The following is a 27,947-nucleotide window of genomic DNA, read 5'->3' as shown; positions in this document are numbered from 1 at the left end:
TTGTGAAGATTAATATAATGGTTTGTATGGGAGTGATATTTTCCTCCATTTCAAAGATATTCTTTTCACTAATATGACCTATTTTCTTCTAATATTTCTTCTAATTCTTTCTCTTTGGGGCCTCAAGAAAGTTTCACTCTGAGATCACTCCTTTTGATCTAGTAAATGTTCTAATGAGGGTGACTGTGACTGTAACTGGCAGTCCTCCAAAATTAGTTACTTTCAGTAGTTTCTCAGACTGTTTAGGCAGTACAGGATAACTCCTGATCTAAGTCTTTTGACTGACTAGGGAGATTAGTTATTTCCTCCAGTGTTTTTGGAATCAGAAATTATGATAATTTTCTGATGGTCTATACCAGTGGTTCTTAACCTTTTTCTACCTATGTACCCCTTTTAAATTTAACATCAATAAGTACAATATAATAATATTGTACAATATTTTAGTAATCCTAAATATTTAACAAGCATAAATAATGTATACAAATAAAATAAAATAGAAAATTACAAAAAATAAAACCAGAAGTTTAATGTGAGCATTGTTGCTGTTTGTTCATTGTTAAAACGGTGAACTGGGGAACCATCTTCAATGAAAAAACACGCATATCACATTCCACAAGAAGCCTATTTCGTTTCTTCGTTTTTAATGAAACGAGTGTCGAAAATCCTGCTTCGCACATATAAGTTGTCACAAATAGAATTAAAAGATTCATGGCTCTTCTTACTAATGCAGGATAGGCTTCTTTTAAGGAAGACGAAAATTCTTCTAAACATGTAGAATTAAATTTTTGTTTTACCAATTCTTTTGATCTTAAGTCAATAAGGTCATCTTTAATTAGTGAAGAGGGGTGAAGTGGAAGTGGTTTTTTTTTTTTTTTTTTTTTGGCTGATGCTGCATAAGCTTGCTTTCTTGCATCAAATGCCTCTACTAATGCTAATGCTAATTGATTTCTCATCCATAATGAGAAATTTAATGTCATTAATGTTAATAATAAAAGAATTACGTTGCCATTATTAATTCATCAGAACAAAAATAATTATCAAAAGAACTTTGAAGCTTGTCCATATGTACAATATCTGTCTGCACAGAAAGGGGCATGATCATGTCACCGTTTGATCCTTTTTTGAAAGCTGATTCTAAATTTGGAAAATCTGCAGTCTTCTTTTCCAAAGTGGTAACTCCAGTCTTCTTTTCCAAAGTGGTAACTTTTATAAAAACTCTTTTAATATTTCAGAGGCATCAATGATAGTAATCACAGTTCCTTGAATGGAAAGATTAATTTCATTCATGTGGCCAAAAATATCTGCTAAATCATCATCATCATCATCATCAGCCATTTTCAATCCACTGCAGGATGAAGGCCTCTCCAGCAACTTTCCAGTTCCTTCTGTTTTGAGCACTGGCCATCCATTTACTACCCAAAAACTCATGAATTTCATCTATCCATCTCCGCCTTTGTCTTCCAGGTTTTCTTCTAGCTCCTCTTGGGTACCATTCTGTTATTTTCTTAGTCCATCTGTCATCATGTCTTCGAGCTATGTGTCCTGCCCAAGACCATTTTAGTTCTTTAGTTTTGATAAGAATGTCCTTTACTTTTGTTTGCTGCCTAATCCATGTGTTTCTCTTCTTATCTAACAGTCTGATTCCCAATATAATTAGTTCTATTCTTCGCTGTGTAGTTCTCAGCTTCTCTTCCATTCTTTTGGTGAGTGCCCAAGTTTCACTTCGATAAGTCATGGTGGGGAGTATACATTGATTCATTATTTTACGTTTTAGACAAACTGGGATATTGCTCTTCAGTATGTGACTATATTTCCTGAATGCTATCCATCCAAAATTTATTCTTCTCTTGACTTCCAGCCATTTATCATTATTACAGCTAATAACTTGTCCCAGATAAGTATATGACTCCACCTTTTCAATTACTGCTCCTTCAATCATTATTTCCCTTTCTGTGGTATACTTGTTCATCATTACTTTTGTTTTAGCCATATTCATCTTTAGTCCAAAATCCTTACTAACTGTGCATAACTGATTAAGATTTTCCTCTAATTCTTTGGGATCGTGGTTTATGACCACAATGTCATCTGCAAATCGTAAATGGTTTAGGTACTCTCCGTTCACATTGACTCCTTTCTGCGACCAGTCTAATCTTCTGAAAGCTTCCTCAAGGGCAGCAGTAAACAGCTTTGGAGATATTGTGTCTCCTTGTCGAACTCCTTTCTCGATTTTAAATTTCCTATTGTCTTTGTCTAGTCTAATAAAGGAGGTAGCACTCTCATATATTTTCTTCAAAATCATAATATATGGGGTATCTATGCCTTGTCTTTCCAGTGCCCAAAACATTGCCTTATGCTGTATGGAGTCAAATGCCTTTTCATAACCCACAAATGCCAGGCATAATGGTGTTTTATATTCATTTGCTTTCTCCAGCTTCATTAGCTGTGATATTATGTGAAGGTGATCCATAGTTGAGAATCCTGTCCTAAAGCCAGCTTGCTCTTTCGGTTGATTCTCATCAAGTATTCTTTCTAATCTGTTAGTAATGACCCTTGTGAACAACTTGTAGATGTGGGATAACAAGCTAATTGGTCTATAATTTCTAATTTCTGATTTATCTCCTTTCTTATGCAGCAAAACTATGATTGCATTATTCCACTGCTTAGGCGTCACACCTTTTCTAATGCACTTTGTGAAGAGCCTTGCCAGTTTTTGTGTTATGTCTCTTCCTCCCAATTTTAACAACTCTATAGTAACTTCATCTTCCCCCGGGACTTTCCGATTCTTCATTTTCTTCAATGCATGTTCTACCTCATCAGGAAGTATATCGGGTATGTCGTATGTGTTGCTACTTTGCAATCCATCTTCCCCACTGCTGGTATCATTCCCTCGCTCCTTGTATAATTCTCTATAGTAGTCTTCTGCTATTTGAATTATGCCTTCTCTGCTGTTTATAAGTACACCATCGCTATTCTTCAGTTTCAGTATCATTTGTCTTTCTATATTACTGCTCATGGCTGCTGATTTAAATCCTTTGTTTTCCCTTAATGCTTGTTCTACTTTTCTTGTGTTAAATCTTCTTATGTTCTCTCTGAGTCTCTTTCTAATGGCTCTGCATAACTCAGTATACTCAATTTTCTCCCTGTCAGTGTTTTTCTTGCTCTTCATTTGTCGTCTTCGGTTCATCATGACAAGTGTTTCTTGACTAATTTTTTCTTCTTTGGATTTCTGTTTCCCTATAGGTTTCTTGGGCTTTATCACTTTCAGAAAGTTGTAATATTCCTCGTCGATATCTTGGTCCTGAGCAGTCTGCAGAAGCTCAAACTTGTTCTTAAGTTCCAGTACATACTGCTTTTTCTCCTCCTCTGTTATCTCAAAGACCTTTGTATTATTTACTCGAGTCAGTTTTTTCCTTTCCTTTCCTACATCTATATCAAGTGTACATCTTACCATTCTGTGATCACTTCCAACATTTACCTTATTCAGGACGGTAACATCATTCACAATATATCTTCTGTTAGTGAGGATGAAGTCGATTTCATTAGTTGTTAATCCATTTGGACTCTTCCATGTCCACTTTCTGTTCACCCTTTTCTTGAAAAAAGTGTTCATTACTGACAGTCCTTGACAGGGGCTTAGAGGGGAACAGGTATCCTGTGTGTTATCAGACACTCAGCCTAAAACACTGATGGATCCAATATCTCTCTATTACAGAAGATTTAGGAGAAGTCCGGTTGGCCTGCCTCCCTAAAATCCACTCATGCACACCTTCTCGATGGTAAGCCCTGTTACGTCACTTAGGTGGCAACGAACATGTAGAGTGGTTCTCTTCAAGACGCCTGGTCAGCGTGAAGAGGAAAAGACCAAACCCTCCAGCACATGAGAGCACAACAATACATCTGCTAAATAAGCCAAACTAATTTCAAATTCTTGTTTTTCAAATTGTTGGGCAAGAAAACTTTCTTTTTGTTTTAAAAAGTATAAAACGACTGCATGAAGTTCGAATAAGGAGCAAGGATATCCAACAATCTGTCCTTTACTATGATATGGTTCTTGAAGAATAAGAATGTCAATGAGTTCCTCCTGAGAAGCACGACGTAGCTCATCTGCCATGGTGTGTGAATGATGAGCAACATTCACAATGATATGCACCAACATCGAGACTTCTAGATGAACAGAAAACTCACTACACCATCATTATGGGGAACTTCAATGCTAAGGCTAGAAAGAGACAAAACAGCACAGAAATGGAAAAGAGGTGAAAGACTTGTGAAATTTGCAGAATCTCAAGGAATGTCAGTAATTAATACTTTTTCCAAGAAAAGGGTAAACAGAAAGTAGACATAGAAGACCCCAAATGGATTAACAACTAATGAAATTGACTTCATTCTCACTAACAGAAGACATATTGTAAACAATGTTACCATCCTGAACAGGGTAAATGTTGGAAGTGATCACAGAATGGCAAGATGCATACTTGATAAAGATGTAAGAAAAGAAAGGAAAAGACTGAATTGAATAAATAATACAAAGGTCTTTGAGATAACAGAAGAGGAGAAAAAGCAGTATGTAAGGAACTTAGGAACAAGTTTGAGCTTCTACAGACCATTCAGGACCAAGATATCGACGAGGAATACAACTTTTGAAAGTGATAAAGCCCAAGAAACCTACAGGTAAAAATAAATCCAAAGAAAAAATTAGTCAAGAAACACTTGTCATGATGAACTGAAGATGATAAATGAAGATAAATGAAACACTAACAATGACAAAAGTGAGTATACTGAGTTATGCAAAGCCATTAGAAAGACACTCAGAGAGGACATAAGAAGATTTAACACAAGAAAAGTAGAACAAGCATTAAGGGAAAACAAAAGACTTAAATAGCAGAGAAGTCATAATTCAAATAGCAGAAAGCCACTATAATGTATTATATAAGGAGCAAGGGAATGATACCAGCAGTGGGGAAGCTGGATCACAAATTAGCAATGTACACGACATACCTGATATCCTTCCTGATGAGGTAGAACATGTATCGAAGAAAATGAAGAATCAAAACCCTCAGGTGAAAATGAAGTTACTGTAGAATTGTTAAAATTAGGAGGAAGAGACATAATACAGAAACTGGCAAAACTCTTCACAAAATACATTAGCAAAGGTATTACGCCTAAAGAGAGGAATAATGCAATCATAATTTTGCTGCATAAGAAAGGAGATAAATCAGAAATTATAGACCAATTAGCTTGTTGTCCCACATCTACACATTATTAGTCACTACTAATAGATAAGAAAGAATACTTGATGAGAATCAACCAAAACAGCTGGTTTTAGAACAGGATTCCCAACTATGGATCACCTTCAATGTAATATCACAGTTAATGGAGAAAGCAACTGAATATAAAAAGCCATTACAACTGGCATTTCTGGATTATGAAAAGGCATTTGACTCCATATAGCATAAGGCAATGTTCCGGGCACTGGAAAGACAAGGTAAGGCATAGCCATCCCATACATTACGATTTTGAAAAAATTATGAGAATGTTACCTCTTTTATTAGACATAGACAGTAGCAAATTTTAAATCAAGAAAGAAGTTCAACAAGAAGACACAATATCTCCGTAGTTGTTTACTGCTGACCTTGAAGAAGCTTTCAGAAGATTGGACTGGTCATAGAAAGGAGTCGATGTGAATGGAGAGTACCTAAAACCATTTACGATTTGCAGATGACATTGTGATCATAAGCCCTGATCCTGAAGAATTAGAGGAAAATCTTAATCAGTTATGCAGAGTTAGTAAGGATTTCTGAATAAGGATGAATATGGTAAACTAAAGTAATGATGAAAAAGTATTCACAAGAAGGAATATAATCATTGAAGGAGCAGAAATTGAAAAGGTAGATTCATATACTTATCTTGGGCAAATCAAGCTGTAATAATGATAAATGGCTGGAAATCAAGAGAAGAATAAATTTTGGATGGATAACATTGAGGAAATATAGTCTCACACTAAGGAGCAATATCCCAATTTGTCTGAAACGTAAAATAATAAACCAATGTAACTCTCCACCATGACTTATGGAAGTGAAACTTGGGCACTCACCAAAAGAGTGGTTGCTTGCTTGCTTGTTATTTGGTTTTTAGGAGCATTAGCAACTAAGGCCATATTGCTCCGGGATATGCGGTGGTCATTCCCTGACCTTTCCGCATCCTCCATATTTGGTGGTGACGGGCTCGAACCCTGGTCTAATCAAGAAGTGTGTGCTACGCACTGCTGCTCCTTCCCACCTGGCTATGGAGGCGCCTACCAAAAGAATGGAAGAGAAGCTGAAAACTACACAGCAAAGAATGGAATGAATTATATTAGGAATCAGACTGTTGGATAAGAAGAGAAACACATGGATTAGGCAGCAAATGCAAGTAAAGGAGATTCTTATCAAAATTAAAGAACTGAAATGGACTTGGACAGGACACAGCTTGCAGACATGATGACAGATGGATTTAGAAAATAAGAGAATGGTACCCAAGAGGAGCTAAAAGAAAATCTGGAAGACAACAATGGAGATGGACAGATGAAATTCAAGCGTTCATGGGCAGTAAATGGATGGCCATTGCACAAAACAGAAGTAACTGGAAAGTTGCTGGAGAGACCTTCATCCTGCAGTGGATTGAAAATGTCTGATGATGATTATGGTGCACTGATAGGCATCAGCACAAAAACATTGGAAGTTACCATTTCAAGATTACATGCAGAGTATGCTAACTTCAAGATGTACCACACAGTTATTGCCATGTAGATGAATGAAAAATTATGTCACGCACACAGTGCTTATAAAATTTATTACAATTACTCATATTGTTTGACTTAGGTGTTCATATAGTAGAGTGGAATATTGTTTTTATTTGATTCATCTAAAAGTCAAGATTAATTTTCTTATTTATTTCAAGGTGGGACATAGCAATTTAATGGACAAAATTCTTATCCAATAGCCTGTTTTTGGCATAGCAGTTTTACTTGCAAATTCTGAATAACGAATCTTGTCTGCTCCACCACTGTCTTTAAAAACACTTGAGTGCTGGAAATGTCTGGTTTATGTGCTGTTGAATAACATTTTTAAAAAAGGAGAATCTTAAAAATTTAATCTAAAACTATGCACATATAGCACAATAGTACTACTATTTGTAAAGGTAATGTCTAAAAGATTAGCAAGACTGTGAAGTTTTCAGATATTTGTTTTTAAATGTCAAGATATGTATATGACACTTTAATAAATAAACTAGTAAGTTATTCAGTGGTGGCACCCTTTTCTATGGCAGGTCACATCTTGATTTTTGAATTTTTTGGATGGATCATAACAGTTAATCAGTAATGAAAACTATGTAGTGTAGATATTGTAGATTATGTAAATGTAATTAATAAATAAAAAAAATCATTCACAGCTTTTGTATTTTTAAATTCAATTCTAAATACATTTATTTATATACATGCAGTAATAATATTTAATGATACATTTTTTAAGTATAATTTTTAGTTAATGAACTGTAAGAATTTTTAATGGCTTCCTTGATGCTAAATGTATTTAGAAAGGTTTACTAAATCTTGTTGGTATTGTGTTACATGGCAAAAATGAAATGCAGATAGAACTACCATATGTTATAACCATATATGCAAGATGCTCAAACTGAAATTGCATTGTGGATTTTTAATTTTTATTTTTTAAATGAATTAAAATGTTCGGCCATAGACCAGTGGGTCATAGGTTGCCAACCACTGAGTTATTCTTTTGCTTTTATTTAATATCAGAAATAAAAATAAGCTTATGGGACAATGTCAAAAAAGAAACAAAAATAAATTTACAGATATAACCAGATATACAAATATATTTGCTTATTAATTTATTCATTAAAAGAAAAATAACTTAACTTTGATAATATGTAACATGTATTTGTGTTACAGGTTGTAAAATAATTATAATTTCATAATTTGATCCATTCACAATTGAATACAGTATTTGTTATAAAAGTGCCTCAGAAAACAAATGTGAGACTGTCTCCTTGATGGGCTTGACACAAGTCAATGCAATTCTTGTTTTTCTCATCACTCAGCACATGACACACAAATCTGGTAGCAATTTGTTGTACATTCAAACCTTGCATAAAATGCTTTGGAATGACTTAAATGAGATTTTTAGTTCAACAGCTAAATTATGAATAGTGAGATGCCTATGTTTGCAAACAAGTTCTTTAATTTATATAACATTTCAATCTGTTTTATCCAAGGATGGATGTCACCAATGCTCAGTCAGCAGAAGTTATTCCACTTTTTAATTTAAAACCACTCAGATACTGTGGCTATGTTTTCTAAACCAACTTTTAATTAGTTTAGGAAACAGTTATGAGACAGAAGTTAATGCATGCACTGTTCTTTAAAGTGGTAATTTTTTGAAAACAAAAGTTGCAGAAAGCAGTGCATATAACTTTATTTAATGATGTGATGCATCACTTCTGAGTGACACACCCAATGAATAAATATTTGATATAAACATCAATTAATTCAGCAGAATGCATGCTACCAGCACTAAGCAGACTATTTTTGCAACAAATATAGCAGTGCCACCTTATTTTAAATTTAGAGAGGTCAAGGAAAATTAGTCCAAGAAATACCAATGTTCATTGTTTATTATACTTGCATTTTTTTTTAAATTTTTTTAATTTGAAAGGATTTTTTGGAAAGCACCAACTTCTTGCAGACAGTCCAGAAGCTTTTCAACCACACCTCATATATAAACTACATAAATTACTAAAAACAGGCTTACTTTGCAAATTCTGAATAAAGAATCTTGTCCAGTTCCACCACTATCTTTAAAAAACTCATGTGCTGGAAATGTCCGGTTTATGTCCCTCTGAATAACATTTTCACAAGGAGAATCCTAAAAATTTTATGTAAAGTATTAATCCTAAACAGTACATGTAAATATACTTTTACACAAAGACGACTCAAAGGATAATGGCAATTTATTTATAGTCGAAACTTATGGTCATTAAAAAAATATTTATTTTATATCAATAAACATTTGATAACAATGTTTCATAGTGAGTTTTAAAACTATGCACATATGACACACGTGATTTATTTGTAAGGGTACCAATGAATAGTTCCCAGCAATTGGTTTTTAAATGCTAAAGGAGTAAAAACCTTTAAAAATTTTACAGAATAAACAAAAAGTATGGCAAATATGCATTGTTAAAAGAAAAGTTATTAAACATTCCTCAGTGAAACTGATGAAAGATAACTAATCTAATACTTTCCCGTTAATTTGAAAAAAATAAAATCACCCAGACATATTTTTCATCACTTCACCTGGTTTTATTGATATAATGCAAATTTTTGGGTAGCTAACATAGAAAATATTTAGATGCCTTCTTCTATGCAAAGCATCTTAAAAGGGATGGTACAGCATTTTCCAACTCCACACACATTACAGATATACATTTTTTTCCTTTTCAATAACACCAAAATCTCAATAACACAGAATATAATTATCATGGAAAAGGCCTCTGAGGTTGGGTAAATTCATGTCTTGATGATAAATAAACTCACACACCAACCATTAATTGAAATAACTCTTTACTGTGACTAGAATTTACAAATTAAAATAACATATTTACAATAAAATTTAATGTATAAAATAAAATAAAACTGCTATTAATCCAGTTTATTTTAGGTAATTTTATTATAATGATTTTATTACAGTTTTAATTCTTACATAGTTATCATAGCAGTTTTATTTTATTTTATTTTATACATTAAATTTTATTGTAAATATGTTATTTTAATTTGTAAATTCTAGTCACAGTAAAGAGTTATTTCAATTAATGGTTGGTGTATGAGCTTATTTATCATCAAGACAGAATATAATTATTAATCAAAAATTTTTAATTATGGTATCAAATATATCTTCTGCAACCAAGTAAACTGTGGCCATTATCATAATTTTCTTCTTTTAAGAAAATCCTGAGATCTGAATTTGAAAAAGCAAGATGCAGTTTGGTTATCTTGTTACAACGTAGCAGTTTCCTCATGCTAAGTAGCTGTTTTGATGAATACAAACACACTGGCATTAGCAGAGGCATATGATGCAAGAAAAAAAGAAATCAGCCAAAAAAAAAAAAAAAAAGCTTTCCATTTCACCCATCCATTCGCTCCAAATGTTTGTCCATGTCTTCCTTGAATTTATTCAAGCTGTCAACGTCCACAATGACAGATGGAAGTTTGTTCCAGCAATCAAATACCTGCTGGCTAAAGGCAAATTTCCAAATTTCTATTCTAAAACTATTTTCCTCAATTTGAATTAATGTCCCCACTAGTTTATAATCTGGTGAAGAGAAAGAATCTCATCACCATTGAACCTGCTCACACTATTCAAGGCCTTACATACCTCAATTAGATCACCTAGCAGGTGCCTAGTCTCCAGATGCTGCAATTTCCAGAACATCAAAGCAAGACATCAAAGGCAGATATTGTTGAGATATCAGAGATATGGAGTCACACAGATACAAGCAGTGCAGAATTGGAATTTGGGGAGTACAATGTGTACAGAAAGGATAGACAGGATAGGAAGGGAGGAGCAGTTATGCTGTTAATTAAGAAAGACAAAATCTAAGGAAGGCATCCAGCTGACATAGATGGACAGGGCAATGTTGAGTCAGTTTGGTGTGACATACACTGGGAAAGGAAAAAATGAGAGTAGGATGGTGTTATAGTCCTAATGATTCTGATGAGTACAATAAACAACTGTACAAAGAAATAGAGTGGGCCAGCAAGTCAGCATGTCTTATAATGGGGGATTTTAAATTCCCAGCTATTGAATGGAACTTGTGGTTGGTTACTCGCACACTTACAAGACTTTTGTGGATTTATTGGATAATTGTTTTCTGCAGCAGCAGCATGTTCGAGAAGCGACCAGAGAGTGTAATACTCTTGATCTGGTTATCAGCAGTGATTATTTATGCATTAAGAAATTGCAGATAAAGGAACTACTAGATGGCAGTATACTGATGTGGGATTTATTTAAAGATATAATTACCATCAGAGGTAGAGGGAGGGTTTTTGCTTCTGTAAAGGTGACTACAGTGGTCAGAGACAGTTTTTAAATTCTGTACAGTGGGACCAACTAATGATGCAAATTCTAAAGTGATGAAGCATTCATGGAATAAGCTACTAGGCTTTTCATACCGATTAAGAAATACTGTTCAAGGTTTAGACCTAAATGGATGTCAGATGAACTAATGAGACTCGTGACAGAGAAGAAAAATGCATGGGATGCATATAAATTATCATGTGACACAGAAACCTAGGCAGATATAGGCTAGTCTGAAATCAACAGGGCTACAAAGAGATTAGGCAAGCGAAGGCAGATTAAGAGCAGATTGGTCCACTTGATATCAATGGTTCGACTGTTGATGACCTTGCTCAGATAGCTGATAAACTGAATGAGTATTTTGCATCTACATTCACACAAGGGGTTCTTAAGGGAGGAAAATGTTTATCAAACTGTAATAGGGTGCTTAATGATTTTGTAATAACTGAGAGCAAAATAGAGGAGAAACTGTTGAAGTTAAACATAAGAAAGGCACCTGGGGTGGATGAGATCTATCCAGTTATATTAAAGGAGGCTGCAAAGGAAGTAAGCAAACCCTTAACCATAATTATGAGAGCATCCTTGGACTCGGGGGAAGTCCCCATAGACTGGAGATGTGCAAACGTATCCTCAATTCACAAAGGGGGATCTAAGGGTGACACGAGTAATTACAAACTAGTTACTTTAACTTCCGTTCCGGTGAAAATAACGGAGTCACTGGTTAAAGGTGCATTGCAGGATCATCTAAACAAGACTGCAGTAATAATTCAGACAGAGCATGGGGTTTTTTAAGAGAAAGTCTTGTCTGACAAATTTGATTTGATACGATGATGTGGTTACAAAGGATGCAAAAAATAATTTTGATATCATATGCTTGGATTTCAGTAAAGCTTTTGACACTGTTGTGCCTGGAAGACTACTACAGGTGACCCCTGCTTAATGCTGATAATTTGTTCCGGAAAAACAGAGTGTTAAGTGAATCCGCGTTAAGCGAGTCGCAACATTCCCATAAGGTAATGCGTATTTGTGAGTTGAGGTCGGTGCCATAGGATATTTCCTAATCAATAATAAACGGTAGTGAAAAGATGCACAAATGTAGGTCAAAATATTTAATATTCAAATATTTGTACATATAAAATATTCTGCATTACATACTTATAGTGATGTGGTAAATACTTACATATCAAAATTAAACTTAAACTTCCAATTAAAATCATGAATTTAACTTTTAGATTGATTTTAATTGATGAATCAAATTATGAAAAATGTGTCGATTTTGGGTTGTGCTTTGGCCCTCTTTCTGGTAAACTAAAAGGGGTTTTAATTTTAAATCCCCCACAGCGTTACCACCCAACAATAAAGTCAATCGATCCTTTGCCGCTTTGAAACCTGCAATGTTTTTTTTTTTTTTTTCTTTCAGGCATTCGTTTCCAAAAAAGTCCTGCTTCATCTAAGTTAAAAACTTGTCAAGAAGTATAACACATACACACATTTTAACAATTTTTTTTTTTTTTTTAAGTTTCGGCTCCTTGATCTGCACTTGCGGTTTCTTCCTGGATTTTAAATCTATTCAACCAGCCCTTACTAGTTTTAAATGGTTCCACATTTTTTTTTTTAAGTGAGTTTTCTTCAGATCATCATATAGGCTCTCTCTCTTTTTTTATAATATTTAACTTAACTGAATTCTGCACTGGATATTATCTTCAATAAAATTAGTTAGTCTCTCAATTTCATCCTAATAGCTGGCCTAGTCCTAGCTGCTGGCAGGGGAACAGCTGTCTTTCCTGCTGCTAATATTAATTCTTTTTTTTTTATAATTGTTCTTACAGTTAAACCAGCCAGTCCTAAATTATGGCACACATCCGCTTGTCGTTGACCGGAATCGATTCGCTTCAAAATGTCTAATTTAATTTTCAAATTCAGTCTTTTTCTTAGATTTATAGTCTCCGTGCTAGGTCTAGATGTTGTTGCCTTTTCATTTTTATCCGCCATTATTAACCCTTCGAAAATTTAACTGCATTGGTTGCATTAATTATGATTCAATGTTCGAGCAAACTGTCCATTATGCACTACGTCTAATACTGTACTGAGTGATGACTAGACTTTGGATAAATGGATATAATGCAAGCAATATACTTGATAATTTTTTAAAATATTGATCTCGGAACTACGTAACAAGTCACTGTTCTGCAATTAAATTAGCGTACAAGAAAATTTCACTGAGCTTGGGAAAATTTCTCAAGTCGGCGTGGGAAACGTTTTAATGCTGTTTTGCTATTAATTTTCAAGCTATCGACTCCATCAAATGAAAGATTTCATTAATATGCCAAAAATGCATCTGTAAAAGAGCGTTATAGTGATTTGTGGCAGCATTATAGTCAGATATGGGTTACAACATAACAACATTATAGCGAATCAGTGTAAAGCGAACCACATTATAACGAGGGCCTGCTGTATACAAATTGGAGCAGTATGGTACAATGGATAAAAGGGTGGGTGAGTGGGAGAAGACAGAATGGTAATCAATGGACGCTGCTCTTCGGACTAATGTCATTAGTGGAGTCCTCAGGGTTCGGTGTTGGGCCCACTGTTGTTTTGTATATTTATCAATGATATTGACGAAGATATATCAGGCTTAATGTCAAATTTTGCAGATGATACAAAGGTTGGCAGGGTTGTTAATGAAGGTAATGGCAGTGTATTACTGCAACAGGATCTAGAAAATTTGGGCAGATGGGGTGAGAAGTGATATAGAAGTTTAACATTGATAAGTGCAAAGTACTGCATATGGGTAGAAATAACTCCAGAGAAGTGTACTAACTGTGTGGTACTACACTTAGGAATGTTGAAAATGAAAAAGATCTGGGAGTAATTGTGCAGTCATATATGAAGTTTTCTGAGCAATACAGACAGGCTGCCAGAGAAGCTCATGGGGTATAATCAATCAATATACAGGAATTCTGCTAGTAGAGAAAAGGAAGTGATTATGCCTTTGTATATGGCAATTGTTAGGCAATGCCTTGAGTACTGCATACAGGTCTTGGTGCCTCATTTTAGGAAGGATGCAGAGTTGTTTGAGCATGTACAGAGAAGGGCAACAAGATTGGTGAGTGGAATGAAGGGATCCTTTTACCAAGAAATTCTTAAGTTCTGCAAATTGTAGTGGCTGGAGACTAGACACCTGCGAGGTTTTTGTTATTGGAGTGGGGTTTATTGCTATGGCCAAAATGCACTTATTACTTTGGAGTGTTGGTTAATATATGAAAGAAATCATTCTAGAAGTGACTGTATACATTTATCATTTTTAGATAATTAAACAACGCTGATAGATTGGCATCATCTCCAAGTATATGAGCTAGTTGCAAGGGTTTTTGTGAGTTAATTAAAGATTTGAAACATTTGATTCTAGCTGAATTGTAGTGTGCACATTCAATGATAATATGTTTCACTGTAAGAATGGACTTACAATGCAAGCAGAGTGGAGGCTCTTCTCCTAGCAGTAAAAAGAGATGCATTAGATGTGTATGGCCAAATCGTGCTCTTGCAAGCACAACCTCCTCTTCGTGCTTGGTTAATCAGGAACTAGATCTCCATAGCTGTGGATTTTGTTTTATTTCAAGAAGTTTGTTGGCTCTCTGATCATGCCACATTTCAGACCACATCTCAGTACATATCTGCCATATGATTGGCTTATAGTCAGAATAAGGAACTGGGATGGAATCAAAGCAACAGGGTGTTTTGCTGTTTTGTCTGCACGCTCGTTTCCTGGAATTCCAATGTGGCCGGGTATTCAGCAAAATGTGGCAGTCGGCTTATTCTCAATAAGTCACCTTTATGAAAGCAAAAACCCTTCCCTTTACCCCTGATGGTAGTTATCTCTTTGAGTAAATTCCACTTCAGCACACAGTGATCACTCTCACCTAGTGGTTCCTTTATCTGCAAATTCTTAATGCATGAAAAATCACTGCTGATAATTAGATCAAAAGTATTACTCCCTCTAGTTGCCTCATGAACATGCTGCTGTAGAAAACAATCATGTAATAAATCCACAAAAGCCTTGCTAGTGTGTGAGTGACCAACATACAAATTCCAATCAATATCTGGGAAATTAAAATCCCCCATTATAAGACTCTATGATTTACTGGCCCACTATTTCCCTGTACAGTTGTTTCTCATCAGAGTCATCAGGCACATAACATTCCTACTCTCAATTCTGATTTCCCAGTGCTTATGTTATTTGGTTTTTAGGAGCATTGGCAACTAAGGCCATATTGCTCAGGGAATATGCGGTGATTATTCCCTGACCTTTCCGCATCCTCCGTATTTCGTGGTGACGGGCTCGAACCTCGGTCTAATCAAGAAGCGTGTGCTAAGCACTGCTGCTCCTTCCCACCTGGCTACGGAGGCGACCCCAGTGCTTATGTCACACCAAATTGATTCGACACTGCACTGTCCAGCCATGTTGACTAGCTGTACTTCGTTGGATTTTATGTGTTTCTTAACTAATAGCATAACCCCCCACTCCCTTTCTATCCTTCCTGTACACATTGTACTCCCCAAATTCCAGTTCTGCATTCCTTATATCTGTGTGACACCATGTCTTTGATATCCCAACAATATCTGCCTTTGATGTTTTGACCAACACCTCAAATTCATTTACCAAACTCCTAGCATTGGTGTACACACAAGTATACATGCACCTGTTGCTATTCTTAGCTACCCTAACACAGCCCATGTGTTTACTTGTACCACACTGACTCCCAGCAGTCTCTGAAATCCTCTGTATCTTTTTTCCAGGCTGCTGCTCATTTTAATAGAAGCAGTGCAAGAATCACTTTTACCTCTACCAGCAGTGCAAGAATCGCTTTCACCTCTACCAGCAGCTACTGTTAATCTATTAGTCCATGTATCCCTCCAAGCTAGCAGTTTTCCGGCCCACCTAACATTGCCTTGATAGCATCAGCAATGCACCCTTTCTATTTAAGCGCATAACATTGCTGTAGAAGCAGTCTCCTCTTATTAACAAGCACAGACCAGGCTGAGAAAAATTCTACCCCTTGAGCCTTGCACAATCTCCCCAGGGCCGAATTGATCTACAAGGCACTCATCATATACTCCCTCCTATCGTGTCTGGGCAGAATTGCAGACTCTTTCAAATTCAATGCTAATTCATGGCTCTTTTTCAGCAGTGACCTGTAATTGTTAAGTAATTCCGTCAGTCTCCTACTCTTAATATCACTAGTGTGTACAACAATATCACCTTTTCTACAATATTTTCAACAATATTATCTATCTAGTTCCTTTGTGACCGCATCATAGTATCTAATCAAATTGGTCAGACAAGACCTTAAAAAACCCATGCTTTATTAGCATTAGCATTTAGCATTAGCAGAGGCATTTGATGCAAGAAAGCAAGCTTATGCAGCATCAGCCAAAAAAAAATAAATAATAAATAAATAAATAAAAAATAACTACTTCCACTTCACCCCTCTGTTCGTTCGAAATACCTGTCCAGCTGAGCCTTAAACTTATTTAGGCTATCAACTTCCACAAGAAGGGATGGAAGTCTATTCCACCAACCAACCACCCGTGGGCTAAAAGCAAATTTCCTCACGTCTATCCTACATCCGTCTTTTCTCAATTTGAATTTATGCCCTCTCAGGTGATTATTCTGAGCAAGAGGAAGAATCCCATCAGCATTGAGCATGCTCAAACCATTCAAGGCTTTATACACCTCTATCAGATCACCTCGCCGGTGCCTAGTCTCCAGACACTGTAATTTGCAAAACTTAAGCCTTTCTTCGTAAGAGCACCCCTTTGTTCCATTCACTAATCTTGTTGCCCTTCTCTGTACTCGTTGCAGCATCTCTACATCCTTCTTGAAATGAGGCCTCCAGACCTGTATACAGTACTCTAGGTGTGGTCTGACCATTGCCTTATACAATGGAATAATCACCTCCTTATCCCTGCTAGAAAAATTCCTATATATCAACGACAATACACCATGAGCTACTCTTGCAGCCCGTCTGCACTGCTCAGAAAACTTCATATCTGCCTGCACAACCACCCCCAGGTCCCTTTCATTCTCTACCACTGTCAGTGTAGTACCATAGAGTTGATACGTTGCGCTGGGGTTGCTGTTTCCCATATGTAGTACTTTACATTTGTCAATGTTAAACTTCATTTGCCACCTCTCAGCCCATCTGCTCAACCTTTCCAGATCCTGTTGCAGTAGCATAGTGTCAGTAGTGTCCTTGACAACCCTGCCAACCTTCGTATCATCTGCAAACTTGGACATTAAGCTTGGTAAACCATAATCGATATCATTTATAAATACAGAAAACAATAATGGACCCAATACTGAACCCTAAGGGACTCCACTAATAACATTAGTCCACGATGAGCAGTGTCCATTGATTACCACTCTCTGTCTTCTCCCCCTCAACCACCCCCTTATTCATAGCAGCAATTTGCCTCCAATGCCACACTGCTCCAATTTGTGCAGCAGTCTTCCATGTGCAACAGTATCAAAAGCCTTTCTAAGATACAAGTACATAATATCAAAGTTATTCCCTGCATCTAGTTCTTTTGTGACTGCATCATAGTATCCCCCCAATCAAATTGGTCAGGCAAGATTCCCCTTAACAAAACCATGCTGTGTCTGAGCTATAACTGAAGTCTTGTCTAGATGATCCTGCAGTGCTTCTTTAACCAGTGCCTCCATTAATTTTCCAGGAACAGAAGTTAAACTAACAGGTCTATAATTACTTGTGTCGCCCTTTGATCCTCCTTTGTGAATTGGGGTCACATTTGCACATCTCCATTCCTTGGGTACTTCCCCTGAGTCCAAGGAAGCTCTCATAATTATGGCTAAGGGTTTGCTTACTAACTTTGCTGCCTCCTTTAATATAACTGGATAGATCCCATCCACCCCAGGTGCCTTTCTTGTATTTATCTTCAACAATTTCTCCTCCACTTTACTCTCAGTTATTACAAGATTCTATAGCTTACTGCCAGAGTTGAATACATCTCTGGCATCCCCTCGCTGAATAACTCCTCATGTGTGAATGTCGATGCAAAATATTCATTCAGTTTGTTAGCTACCTGAGCAGGATCATCAACCATCGATATCAAGTGGACCAATCTGATTCATCCCCTTCCTGCTAGAGTTTACATAAGTAAAGAACTCTATGCTATTTTTCTTTGCATCCCTTGCCACCGATTTCTCGTAATCTGCCTTCGCCTGCCTAACCTCCTTTGTAACTTGGTTACAGATCGACTTGTATCTATCATAGGCTTCTGTGTCATGTGTTAATTTGTATGTATCCCATGCATTTTTCTTCTCTGCCATATGTCTCATTAGTTCATCTGACATCCACTTAGGCCTAAACCTTGAACAATATTTCTTAGTTTATACTTGCGTGTACACCAGTGCTAGGAGTTTAGTAAATAAATTTGATGAATTTGAGGTATTGCTCAAAACATCAAAGGCAGATATTGTGGGGAATTCAGAGACGTGGTGTCACACAGATATAAGGAATGCAGAATGTACACTTATTAATAAAAATAAGTATACATACACTTATTTTTATTCTTAGTAATTCTAACACAGCCCATGTATTTGTTTGTTCCATGATGTCTCCCAGGAGGCCTTGAAATCCCTGACACCTTACTTCCCAGGCCATTGAAATTTTTATTATTTTTTTAATGAAAATCCCAAACACGAGAGGTATTAGAACCTATAGCTTAGTACCGTGCATGGGTTGCAGGCTGAGAAGACGAAAGAAGATATTTGTTGACATTAGACTTGTTCCAATAAAGGAATGCAAAAATCATGTACACCTCTGTCTGTGTCTGCTGTTAATTTGTGTACCTTCCCCCCCTCCCCAGCTAGTAGTTTTCTAACCCATTTAACACTTCCTTGATAGTATCAGCAAATGTTTTTACCCTCCCTTCTATTTAAGTGTATCCCATCCCTGTAAAAAGATTCTGTCCTGTTAACAAGCACAAAACTATATAGAAAAAATTCTTGCATAGTCTCTACAAGGCCAAATTGACTGATAGGCTCTCATCATGTACACCCCCTACTGTGTCTGGGCAGAATTACAGACACTTTTAATTTCAATTCTAATTCATGACTTTTAAATTTCCCTGCACTTGCAGTAAATAAATCCTCAGGTTTCCTACTCTTAATATGATTAGTCCTAACATGTACAACAATATCATCTTTTGTGCTCATAAAAGATGATAGCTGCTCTACAATGTAATCAATTTTAGCTCCACGGCAGACATACCCTGATCCTATTCCACCTTTTTGTACAATATATTTCTTGTTTTCTTGAGAGGCAAATCATTAACTATAGCTATGTTTTGTGGGACCAAGGATCTTTGTAGTGGAGGATATCACTGTTGTTGTTTGATGCTGGGGAACAGGCTCTAGCATTGGGCTGGACAGCTAGGTGCCCGATGGGTTCCTCTCTTTTAATCCTTCAAGGGCATCAACCCTATTCTTCAAGCCCTCATATAGGCCTATCAGAACACTGAATTTGTGTTTAACCTGCTCTTTGGAATGACGAAACACAAAGGAATCTCTTTCTTTCGGCTGTATCATGCTCTGATAAAGGTAGCTTCACAAAGATGGAACAAGTAGAGCACATAATATAATCACGATTTGAAGGTTATCATTGTTTGTTATTTGGTTTTTTTTAAGGAGCATTAGCAACTAAGGCCATTTTGCTCCGGGGATTTGCGGTGGTCATTCCCTGACCTTTCCGTATCCTTCGTATTTGGTGGTCACAGGCTCAAACCCCAGTCAAGAAGCATGTGCTATGCACTGCTGCTCCCGCCACCTGGCTACGGAGGTGCCTCGATTTGTAGGAGAATGCCTTCAGCAGTACTTCCTCAAATCAAAGCATTCTTGGCAATTCGAGTTGTATAATGTACAGCTTTACCATTACAATGTATAATGGTAAAATGAATTACCATTATAATTATGAATTAAGGCATTAGGATGATGTTAACAAATACCTTCTTACTCCAAAGTGCATAAAGCTTACATCTATAAAATCATGTAAAAGATCTGCAAAAAAATTTATCATCCAGATACATGTGAAATGTTATCTAGAATGATTCCCCAAATTCACCAAAGAAAATATGTAATAATTCATTGTATCAGAATGAAACATTAAACTGTTTATTTTAATCTGTATTTTTTTTTTTTTTGTCTTTCTGACAAAAAAATGCAAGAAAGCGAGCTTATGCAGTATCAGCCGAAAAAAATCAAAAAACCTCCCATTTCACCTCTCCATTCGTTTCAAATGCCTGTCCAGCTCAGCCTTAAATTTATTTGGCTATTAGCTTCCATAACAAAAGATGGAAGCCTGCTCCACCAATCAACTACTTGCTGGCTAAAGGCAAATATCCACACATCTGTTCCACAACTATCTTTCCTCAATTTGAAACTGTGCCCCTCAGGTTCTTAGTCTGAGCAAGAGGAAGAATCCCATCAGCATTCAGCTTGCTCAACCTATTCAAGGCCTTATACACCTCAATCAGATCACCTCGCAGGTGCCTACTCTCCAGGTACTGCAATTTATAGAACTAAAGCCTTTCTAAGTAAGTTTCTTGGTAAGAGCACTCATTTGTTCTCCTCACCCATCTTGTTGCCCTTCTTTGTACTTGTTCTAGCAACTCTACATCCTTCCTAAAATGAGGCCTCCAGACCTGTACACAGTACTCTAGGTGTGCTATGACCATTGCCTTGTAAAATGGGATAATCACCTCCCTGTCCCTGCTAGCAAAATTCCTATATATATCATTGACAAGACTCTATGACCTGCTCTGGGAGCCAGTCTGCACTGTTCAGCGAACTTCATATTAGACTGCACAATTACCCCTAGGTCTTTTTCACTTTCCACTTCCCTGAGTGTAGTACCACACAGTTCGTACGTTTCTCTTCGGTTATTGCTATCTATATGCAGTACTTTGCATTTGTCAATGTTAAATTTCAGTTGCCACTTCTCAGTCCATTTTCCCAACTTATCTAGTTCCAGCATACTGTCTTTACTGTCGTTAACAACCCTGCTAACCTTTGTATCATCTGCAACTTGGACATTAAACCTGATATACCTTCATCAATATCATTGAAAACAATGGGCCTAACACTGAACCCTGGGGAACTCGACTAATAACATTTGTCCACGAAGAGCAGTGTCCATTGTTTACCACTCTCTGTCGTCTCCCACTCAACCATCCCTTTATACATTGTAGCAACTTGCCCTTAATGCCACACTGCTCCAATTTGTACAGTAGTCTTCCATGTGCAACAGTATCAAAAGCTTTCGTGAAATCCAAGTGTATGATATCAAAATTATTTTTGGCATTCAGGTCCTTTCTGACCACATAATAGTATCCAATCAAATTGGTCAGACAAGACCTCCCTTTAACAAACCCATGCTGTGTGTTAACTATTACTGTAGTCTTGTCTAGATGGTCCAGCACTCCCATTAGCTCAAGCTAATGGGAGTGCTGTGGTTCAGGGGAGAACTGAGGGGGGCAGTTGCCCTCTGAATCACAGTCTTTTAAAATGCACTATTTGCTTGATGTTTGCGGAGCAGTCGGGTACGGGACATGATACTGCCAAGGGGGATGTCTTTGTGTGTGCACGATGTACGGAGTGCAAGGAAATCAGGCGACAACTCAGCGTTGTTATGGGCCTTTATGAGAGCTTGAAGGACAGGGTGGATGCCCTCGAAGGAAATAAATTGAGGGGCCCATCAAGCTCTCAGCTGCCCACATCAATGCCAGAGCTTGCACTTGGTCATCAGGCAACACAGAGGCAGCCCCCTAGGCAGAATGCGCTGGTCCCACAGAAACTAGTAGTTGATGGTGACTCTATTGTCAGGGGAAACGGGGAACATGCTTTGTAAAAAGGATAGGTGGAATAGGACCAGGGTATGTCTGCCAGGGGCAAAGGTTGTAGAGCGGATATCATCTTTTAAGGGCACAAAAGGTGATATAGTTGTACACGTTGGCATTAATGATATTAAGAGTAGGAGACCGGCGGAATTACTTAGCAAGTACAGGTCACTGTTGAAAAAAATCTGTGAATTAGGGTTGAATTTGAAAGTGTCTGCAATTCTGCCCAGACACGATAGGAGGGAGTATATGATGAGAGCCTTGTCGATCAATTCGGCCCTGGAGGGATTGTGCAAGGCTCAAGGGGTAGAATTTTTTTCAGCCTGGACTGTACTTGTTAACAGGAGAGATTCCTTCTACAGGGATAGGATACACTTAAATAGAAAGGGTGCAAGAATTTTTGCTGATGCTGTCGAGGCAGTGTTAGGTGGGTCGGAAAACTGCTAGTTGGGGGGGGATACAAGGACTAACAGATTAACAGTAGCCACTGGCAGAGGTGGAAGTGATTCTTGCATGCTTCTATTGAAATGAGCAGAAGCCTGAAAAACAAGATGTAGGATATTTCAGAGACTGCTAGGAGTCATTGCGGTACAAGTAAACACATGGGTTGTGTTAGGGTAGCTAAGAATAGAAACAGGTGCATGTATACCTGCGTGTACACCAATGCTAGGAGTTTGGTAAATAAATTTGATGAATTTGAGGTATTGCTCAAAACATCAAAGGCAGATATTGTTGGGATATCAGAGACGTGGTGTCACACAGATATAAGTAATGCGGAACTGGAATTTGGGGAATACAATGTGTATAGAAAGGATAGACAGAACAGGAGGGGAGGAGGGGTTATGCTATTAATTAAGAAACACATAAAGTCCAAGGAAGTGAAGCCAGTCGACATCGATGGACAGGGCAGTGTCGAGTCAGTTTGGTGTGACATAAGCATAGGGAAATCAAAATTGAGAGTAGGAGTGTGCTATAGGCATAATGACTCTGATGAGTATAATAAGATATTGTACAGGGAAATAGAGTGGGCCAGTAAATCAGAGAGTCTTATAATGGGGGATTTTAATTTCCCAGATATTGACTGGAATTTGGGGGCTGGTCACTCACACACTAGCAAGGCTTTTGTGGATTTATTGGATGATTGTTTTCTACATCAGCATGTTCGTGAGGCAACAAGAGGGAGCAATACTCTTGATCCGATTATCAGTAGTGATTCTTCATGCATTAAGAATCTGCAGATAAATGAACCACTAGGTGGCAGTGATCACAGTGTGTTGAAGTGGGATTTACTCAAGGAGGTAACTACCATCAGAGGTAAAGGGAAGGGTTTTTGTTTTCGTAAAGGCGACTATGATGGTCTGAGACAGTATTTAAATTCTATACAGTGGGACCAACTGATGATGTTACCAACAGCAAACTCAAAATGGGAAGCATTCAAGGAACTAATCTTGGAGGCTACCAGGCTTTATATACCAACCAAGAAATATTGTTCATCAAGATTTAGGCCTAAATGGTTGTCAGATGAACTAATGAAACATATGGCAGAGAAGAAAAATGCATGGGATACATACAAATTAATGGGTGACATGGAAGCCTATGATAGATATAAGTTGGTCTGTAACCAAGTCACAAAGGAGATTAGGCAGGCAAAGGCAGACTACGAAAAATCCTTGGCAAAGGATGCAAAGAAAAACAGAAAAGAGTTCTTTACATATTTAAACTCAAGAAGGAAAGGGATGAATCAGATTGGTCCACTGGATATTGATGGTTCAACAGTTGAGGATCCTGCTCAGGTGGCTAACAATCTAAACGAGTATTTTGCATCTACATTCACGCATGAGGAGTTATTCAGGAAGGGGAATGATGTAGGTAAAGTAAACATTGGCAGTGAGCTGGATGATTTTGTAATAACTGAGAGGAAAGTGGAGGAGAGATTGTTGAGGATAAACATAAAAAAGGCACCTGGGGTGGATGGGATCTATCCAGTTATATTAAAGGAAGCAGCAAAGGAAGTAAGCAAACCCCTAGCCATAATTTTGAGAGCTTCTTTGGACTCAGGGGAGGTACCCATAGACTGGAGATGTGCAAATGCAACCCCAATTCACAAAGGAGGATCAAAGGTTGACAAGTAATTATAGACCTGTTAGTTTAACTTCTGTTCCAGGTAAATTAATGGAGGCACTGGTTAAAGAAGCACTGCAGGATCATCTAGACAAGAATTCAGTTATAGCTCAGACGCAGCATGGTTTTGTTAAGGGCAGGTCTTGCCTGACCAATTTGATTGGATACTATGATGTCGTCACAAAAGAACTGGATGCAGGGAATAACTTTGATATTATATATTTGGATCTTAGAAAGGCCTTTGATACTGTTGCACATGGAAGACTGCTGCACAAATTGGAGCAGTGTGGCACTGGAGGCAAATTGCTGCTATGGATAAGGGGATGGTTGAGTGGCAGAAGACAGAGAGTGGTAATCAATGGACACTGCTCAACGTGGACTAATGTTATTAGTGGAGTTCCTCAGGGTTCAGTGTTGGGTCCGTTGTTGTTTTCGGTGTTTATGAATGATATTGATGATGGGATATCAAGTTTAATGTCCAAGTTTGCAGACGATACAAAGGTTGGCAGGGTTGTTAAGGACACTACTGACGCTATGCTGCTGCAACAGGATCTGGAAAGGTTGAACAGATGGGCTGAGAGGTGGCAAATGAAGTTTAACATTGACAAATGTAAAGTACTACATATGGGAAACAGTAACCCCAGAGCAACGTATCAACTCTGCGGTACTACACTGACAGTGGTGGAGAATTAAAAGGACCTGGGGGTAATTGTGCAGGCAGATATGAAGTTCTCTGAGCAGTGCAGACGAGCTGCAAGAGTAGCTCATGGTGTCTTGTCAATGATATACAGGAATTTTTCTAGCAGGGATAAGGAGGTGATTATTCCCTTGTATAAGGCAATGGTTAGGCCACATCTTGAGTACTGTATACAGGTCTGGAGGCCTCATTTCAAGAAGGATGTAGAGCTGCTGGAACGGGTACAGAGAAGGGCAACAAGATTAGTGAATGGAACAAAGAGTTGCTCTTACGAAGAAAGGCTTAAGTTTTGCAAATTACAGAATCTGGAGACTAGGTGATCTGATAGAGGTGTATAAGGCTTTGAATGGTTTGAGCATGCTCAATGCCAACGGGATTCTTCATCTTGCTCAGAATAATCACCTGAGAGGGCATAAATTCAAATTAAGGAAAGACAGATGTAGGATAGATGTGCAGAAATTTGCCTTTAGCCAGCGGGCAGTTGGTTGGTGGAACAGACTTCCATCACTTGTTGTTGAAGTTGATAGCCTAAACAAATTTAAGGCTCAGTTGGACAGGTATTTTGAACAAATGGAGGGGTGAAATGGGAGTGGCGTTTTTTTTTTTTTTTTTTTTTTTTTTGGCTGATGCTGAATAAGCTTGCTTTCTTGCATCATATGCCTCTACTAATGCTAATGCTAATGATCCTGCAATGCATCTTTAACCAGTGACTTCATTATTTTACCCGGAACAGAAGTTAAACTAACTGGTATATAATTACTCGTGTCACCCTTCAATCCCCCCTTTGTGAATTGGGGATACATTTGCACATCTCCAGTCTGTGGGAACCTCCCCTGAGTCCAAGGATGCTCTCATAATTATGGCTAAGGGTTTGCTTACTTCCTTTGCTGCCTCCTTTAATATAACTGGATAGATCCTGTCCATCCCAGATGCCTTTCCTTATGTTTAACTTCAACAATTTCTCCTCCACTTTGCTCTCAGTTATTATAAAATCACTTAGCTCCCCATTAGTGTTTGATAAACGTCTGGCACTCCCTCATTGAATAACTCCTCATGTGTGAATGTAGATGAAAATACTCATTCAGTTTATCAGTTACCTGAGCATGATAATCAATAGTCAACCCCCTCTATGTTAAGTGGTCCAATATGATTCATCCCTTTCCTTCTAGAGTTTACATACGTAAACTCTAGAAAACTCTATCCAAAAGGCTTTAGTAAGTTTTTTGATTTTGACATTTTCACTGAAAGATAATTTTAAAAATATTTATTACATAACGCAAAATTTGATTTGATGCAATAATTTAATTGTCTTACCCTATTCAGCAGAAGCTTATAGGTTCCAAGTATGTCTTTGTCATCATGACAGCCAGCCAACAACTGCCATACTTCACCTCTTAAAGCCTCAGGAATTCCTTTCTTCACCAATGAACCTAATTGCCGTGGACGTTGTTTGAGATTCTGTCTCCACTTGGCCAAAACATCACCCCAGCCTTCCAATTTTGTCTGTGTACAATCTTTGTTGACCTCTCCTGTTCCACTCAATAATGGTTCGTCATCATCTAGGGAAGAGAAGAGAAGAAACGACCACATAAAACCACACACAAGAAAAAAAGATGACCATGAACAACTGTAAAATTAAAATTTAGGAATATTTGAAATTAAATTCATTTCATCATAAAAAAATTCCAATTTTCTAAATATAAAGCTAGAAATAAAAAATAAATATATAACTTACTAATATAATTTATATCAAAATCTCGTTTATATATTACTTTTGTGAACTGCATGTTATAAAGGTCAAGTTCCTGTTTTCTAAGTGAAGAACAGAAATTTCTTTGTAGATATATCCCCATTTTTTTTTTCTACTTGAGACTGACTAACTCACCACATTTCAGAAAAGCTTCTCACACAATCCCACCCAAACATCTTTTGCTTAAGTTAGGAATATGCAAAATTGTGAGTATGTGAACAGTGGATAAAGGGATGTTAAATGGTAAGCAATATTTACTAAAATATTTTTTTTATCAGTTATCATTTACTAAAATATTTTTTACAGTCTACATCATTTATTGTAATCATGGATAATGTTATTATCTGTGATCACAATAAGCTGGGTTGATTTCCATAATATCAACTCAATGTTGTTATGGGTCTTTACAACAGCCTGAAGAACTGGGTAGATGCTCTTGAAGGAACTAAATTGGGGGCCATCAGGCTCTCAGATGCCCACATTAACACCATAGCTTGCACTTGATTATCAGGCAACACAGCAGAAACTCCCAAAGTAGATGTGCTGGATCCACAGAAACTAGTTGTTGTCAGTGACTCATTGTCAGAGAAATGAGAAATATATCTTGCAAAAAGGACAGGTGGAATAGGACCAGGATATGTCTGTCAAGGGTATAAACTGATGAAGTTGTAGAGAAGATATCATATTTTAAGGACACAAAAGTTGATATCATTGTACATGTTGGCACTAATGACATTAAGTGTAGGAGATCTGGGGATTTACTTAGCAAGTACAGGTCAATGTTGAAAAAAAGTTGCAAGTCAGGAATAAATTTGAAAGTGTCTGCAATTCTGCCTAGACAGGATAGGAGGGAGTATATGATGAGAGCCTTGTCAATCAATTCAGCCCTGGAGAGAAAACTCTCCAAGAGAAAAATCTCCAATAAAATTTTTCTCAGCGTGGTCTGTGCATGTTAACAGGAGTGACTGCTTCTACAGGGATGTGATACACTTAAACAGAAAGGGTACAAAAATATTTGCTGCTGCTATTGAGGTTGTTGTTGTTGTTGTTTCTTGGGTTTTATTGGCGCATTAGCGCTATTGAGGTAGTGTTAGGTGAGTTGAAAAACTGCTAGTTTTGATACACAGACTAATAGATTAACAATAGCCACAGGCAGATGTGAAAGTGATCTTTGAACTGTTTCTATTGGAATGAGCAGTAGCAGTGGCAGCAAAGCAACATCTATAGCAGCATGTTAGAGAAGAATCAAGAGGGTTTGATTTGATTTAGTTTTTTATGGTGCAAAGGCAACTTAGGCCATGTGCGCCAAGTCCAATATTTAAAAATAACA

General features: G+C 37.3%; 1 protein-coding gene across 2 annotated transcripts in view; it reads right to left on the bottom strand.

Annotated features, from left to right (window-relative positions):
• LOC150087197 (rab GTPase-activating protein 1-like) overlaps positions 1 to 27,947 on the bottom strand; it is a 435,279-nt gene that overhangs the window by 188,173 nt on the left and 219,159 nt on the right. For both annotated transcript variants that reach the window (XM_090373009.1, XM_090373010.1), the window contains exons 13-14: positions 26,182 to 26,426; positions 8,808 to 8,921 (exon numbers count right to left, since the gene is read on the bottom strand). In XM_090373009.1, the coding sequence (XP_090229135.1) occupies positions 8,808 to 8,921; positions 26,182 to 26,426 (359 nt within the window). The remainder of the gene's footprint in view (positions 1 to 8,807; positions 8,922 to 26,181; positions 26,427 to 27,947) is intronic.

Source organism: Mastigoproctus giganteus, chromosome 4, assembly GCF_048544385.1.
Source record: "Mastigoproctus giganteus isolate SK-2022 chromosome 4, ASM4854438v1, whole genome shotgun sequence".
NCBI lineage: Eukaryota > Metazoa > Arthropoda > Arachnida > Uropygi > Thelyphonidae > Mastigoproctus > Mastigoproctus giganteus.
This window is presented reverse-complemented; position numbering and strand designations above follow the sequence as displayed.